General features: G+C 59.8%; 1 protein-coding gene across 3 annotated transcripts in view; it reads left to right on the top strand.

Annotated features, from left to right (window-relative positions):
• The window catches only part of LOC106561766 (cingulin-like protein 1), a 42,709-nt gene that overhangs the window by 36,149 nt on the left and 4,060 nt on the right, over positions 1-2,500 (top strand). For all 3 annotated transcript variants that reach the window (XM_045688631.1, XM_045688629.1, XM_045688630.1), the window contains 3 exons: positions 1,761-1,844; positions 1,975-2,099; position 2,500. The exon at position 2,500 is cut by the window's right edge and continues 106 nt beyond it. In XM_045688631.1, coding sequence (XP_045544587.1) covers positions 1,761-1,844; positions 1,975-2,099; position 2,500 — 210 coding nt within the window. The remainder of the gene's footprint in view (positions 1-1,760; positions 1,845-1,974; positions 2,100-2,499) is intronic.

Genomic DNA, 2,500 nt, shown 5'->3' with positions numbered 1-2,500 from the left:
AGTCCTCCTCTCGGCCGGGGCCTCTGGCTAACTGTCAGTAGAGTCCTCCTCTCGGCCGGGGCCTCTGGCTAACTGTCAGTAGAGTCCTCTCTCGGCCGGGGCCTCTGACTAACTGTCAGTAGAGTCCTCCTCTCGGCCGGGGCCTCTGGCTAACTGTCAGTAGAGTCCTCCTCTCGGCCGGGGCCTCTGGCTAACTGTCAGTAGGGTCCTCCTCTCGGCCGGGGCCTCTGGCTAACTGTCAGTAGAGTCCTCTCGGCCGGGGCCTCTGACTAACTGTCAGTAGAGTCCTCCTCTCGGCCGGGGCCTCTGGCTAACTGTCAGTAGAGTCCTCCTCTCGGCCGGGGCCTCTGGCTAACTGTCAGTAGGGTCCTCCTCTCGGCCGGGGCCTCTGGCTAACTGTCAGTAGAGTCCTCCTCTCGGCCGGGGCCTCTGACTAACTGTCAGTAGAGTCCTCCTCTCGGCCGGGGCCTCTGGCTAACTGTCAGTAGAGTCCTCCTCTCGGCCGGGGCCTCTGGCTAACTGTCAGTAGAGTCCTCCTCTCGGCCGGGGCCTCTGGCTAACTGTCAGTAGAGTCCTCCTCTCGGCCGGGGCCTCTGACTAACTGTCAGGAGAGTCCTCCTCTCGGCCGGGGCCTCTGGCTAACTGTCAGTAGAGTCCTCCTCTCGGCCGGGGCCTCTGGCTAACTGTCAGTAGAGTCCTCTTCGGCCGGGGCCTCTGGCTAACTGTCAGGAGAGTCCTCCTCTCGGCCGGGGCCTCTGACTAACTGTCAGTAGAGTCCTCCTTCGGCCGGGGCCTCTGGCTAACTGTCAGTAGAGTCCTCCTCTCGGCCGGGGCCTCTGGCTAACTGTCAGTAGAGTCCTCCTCTCGGCCGGGGCCTCTGGCTAACTGTCAGTAGAGTCCTCTCGGCCGGGGCCTCTGACTAACTGTCAGTAGAGTCCTCCTCTCGGCCGGGGCCTCTGACTAACTGTCAGTAGAGTCCTCCTCTCGGACGGGGCCTCTGGCTAACTGTCAGTAGAGTCCTCCTCTCGGCCGGGGCCACTGACTAACTGTCAGTAGAGTCCTCCTCTCGGCCGGGGCCTCTGGCTAACTGTCAGTAGAGTCCTCCTCTCGGCCGGGGCCACTGACTAACTGTCAGTAGAGTCCTCCTCTCGGCCGGGGCCTCTGGCTAACTGTCAGTAGAGTCCTCCTCTCGGCCGGGGCCTCTGACTAACTGTCAGGAGAGTCCTCCTCTCGGCCGGGGCCTCTGGCTAACTGTCAGTAGAGTCCTCCTCTCGGCCGGGGCCTCTGGCTAACTGTCAGTAGAGTCCTCTCGGCCGGGGCCTCTGACTAACTGTCAGTAGAGTCCTCCTCTCGGCCGGGGCCTCTGGCTAACTGTCAGTAGAGTCCTCCTCTCGGCCGGGGCCTCTGGCTAACTGTCAGTAGAGTCCTCCTCTCGGCCGGGGCCTCTGACTAACTGTCAGTAGTCCTCTCGGCCGGGGCCTCTGACTAACTGTCAGTAGTCCTCTCGGCCGGGGCCTCTGACTAACTGTCAGTAGGTCCTCTCGGCCGGGGCCTCTGACTAACTGTCAGGAGAGTCCTCTCGGCCGGGGCCTCTGACTAACTGTCAGTAGAGAATAGTCTTTGGGATCCTACTCACGTGCTGTCAGATCTAGGATGAAATGCAAAACAGACAGAGCGGACATAATTTCCATAATAGTTTCATAATGTATTCTGCGGTGTGTAGTAAAGGCCTATTCATGTCTCTTTCTCTCTGCTGACAGATGGAGCAGATAAGAGGTGAGCTGCTGCAGGAGAGAGCAGTCAGACAGGACCTGGAGTGTGACAAAATCACTCTGGAGAGACAGGTATACATCTAACCCCTGTGACATCACCAATCTCTCTACAGTCGATGGTTGAACCTGCGATAGATGACCCAAATGCTTCCTGACCCTCTTATACAACATGTCCTGCTCACCCTGTATTGTTCTCTTCCAGAATAAGGACCTGAAGAGCAGGGTGTCTCATCTAGAGGGCTCCCAGAGGTCCAACCAGGATGTTGTGGTCTCCAGACTGGAGGGAAGGATCCAGGAGCTGGAGGGGAGGCTGGAGGGAGAGGAGAGGTGAGATGGAGAGGTGGAGGGGAGAGGAGAGGTGGAGGGGAGAGCAGAGGAGAGGTGGAGGGGAGAGCAGAGGAGAGGTGGAGGGGAGAGCAGAGGAGAGGTGGAGGGGAGAGCAGAGGAGAGGTGGAGGGGAGAGCAGAGGAGAGGTGGAGGGGAGAGCAGAGGAGAGGTGGAGGGGAGAGCAGAGGAGAGGTGGAGGGGAGAGCAGAGTAGAGGTGGAGGGGAGAGCAGAGTAGAGGTGGAGGGGAGAGCAGAGGAGAGGTGGAGGGGAGAGCAGAGGAGAGGTGGAGGGGAGAGCAGAGGAGAGCTGGAGGGGAGAGCAGAGGAGAGCTGGAGGGGAGAGCAGAGGAGAGCTGAGGACTATGATCATGTCTGACAGGGTTTCATATTGTCTTCTCAGA

The sequence above is a fragment of the Salmo salar genome, chromosome ssa10 (assembly GCF_905237065.1).
Source record: "Salmo salar chromosome ssa10, Ssal_v3.1, whole genome shotgun sequence".
NCBI lineage: Eukaryota > Metazoa > Chordata > Actinopteri > Salmoniformes > Salmonidae > Salmo > Salmo salar.
This window is presented reverse-complemented; position numbering and strand designations above follow the sequence as displayed.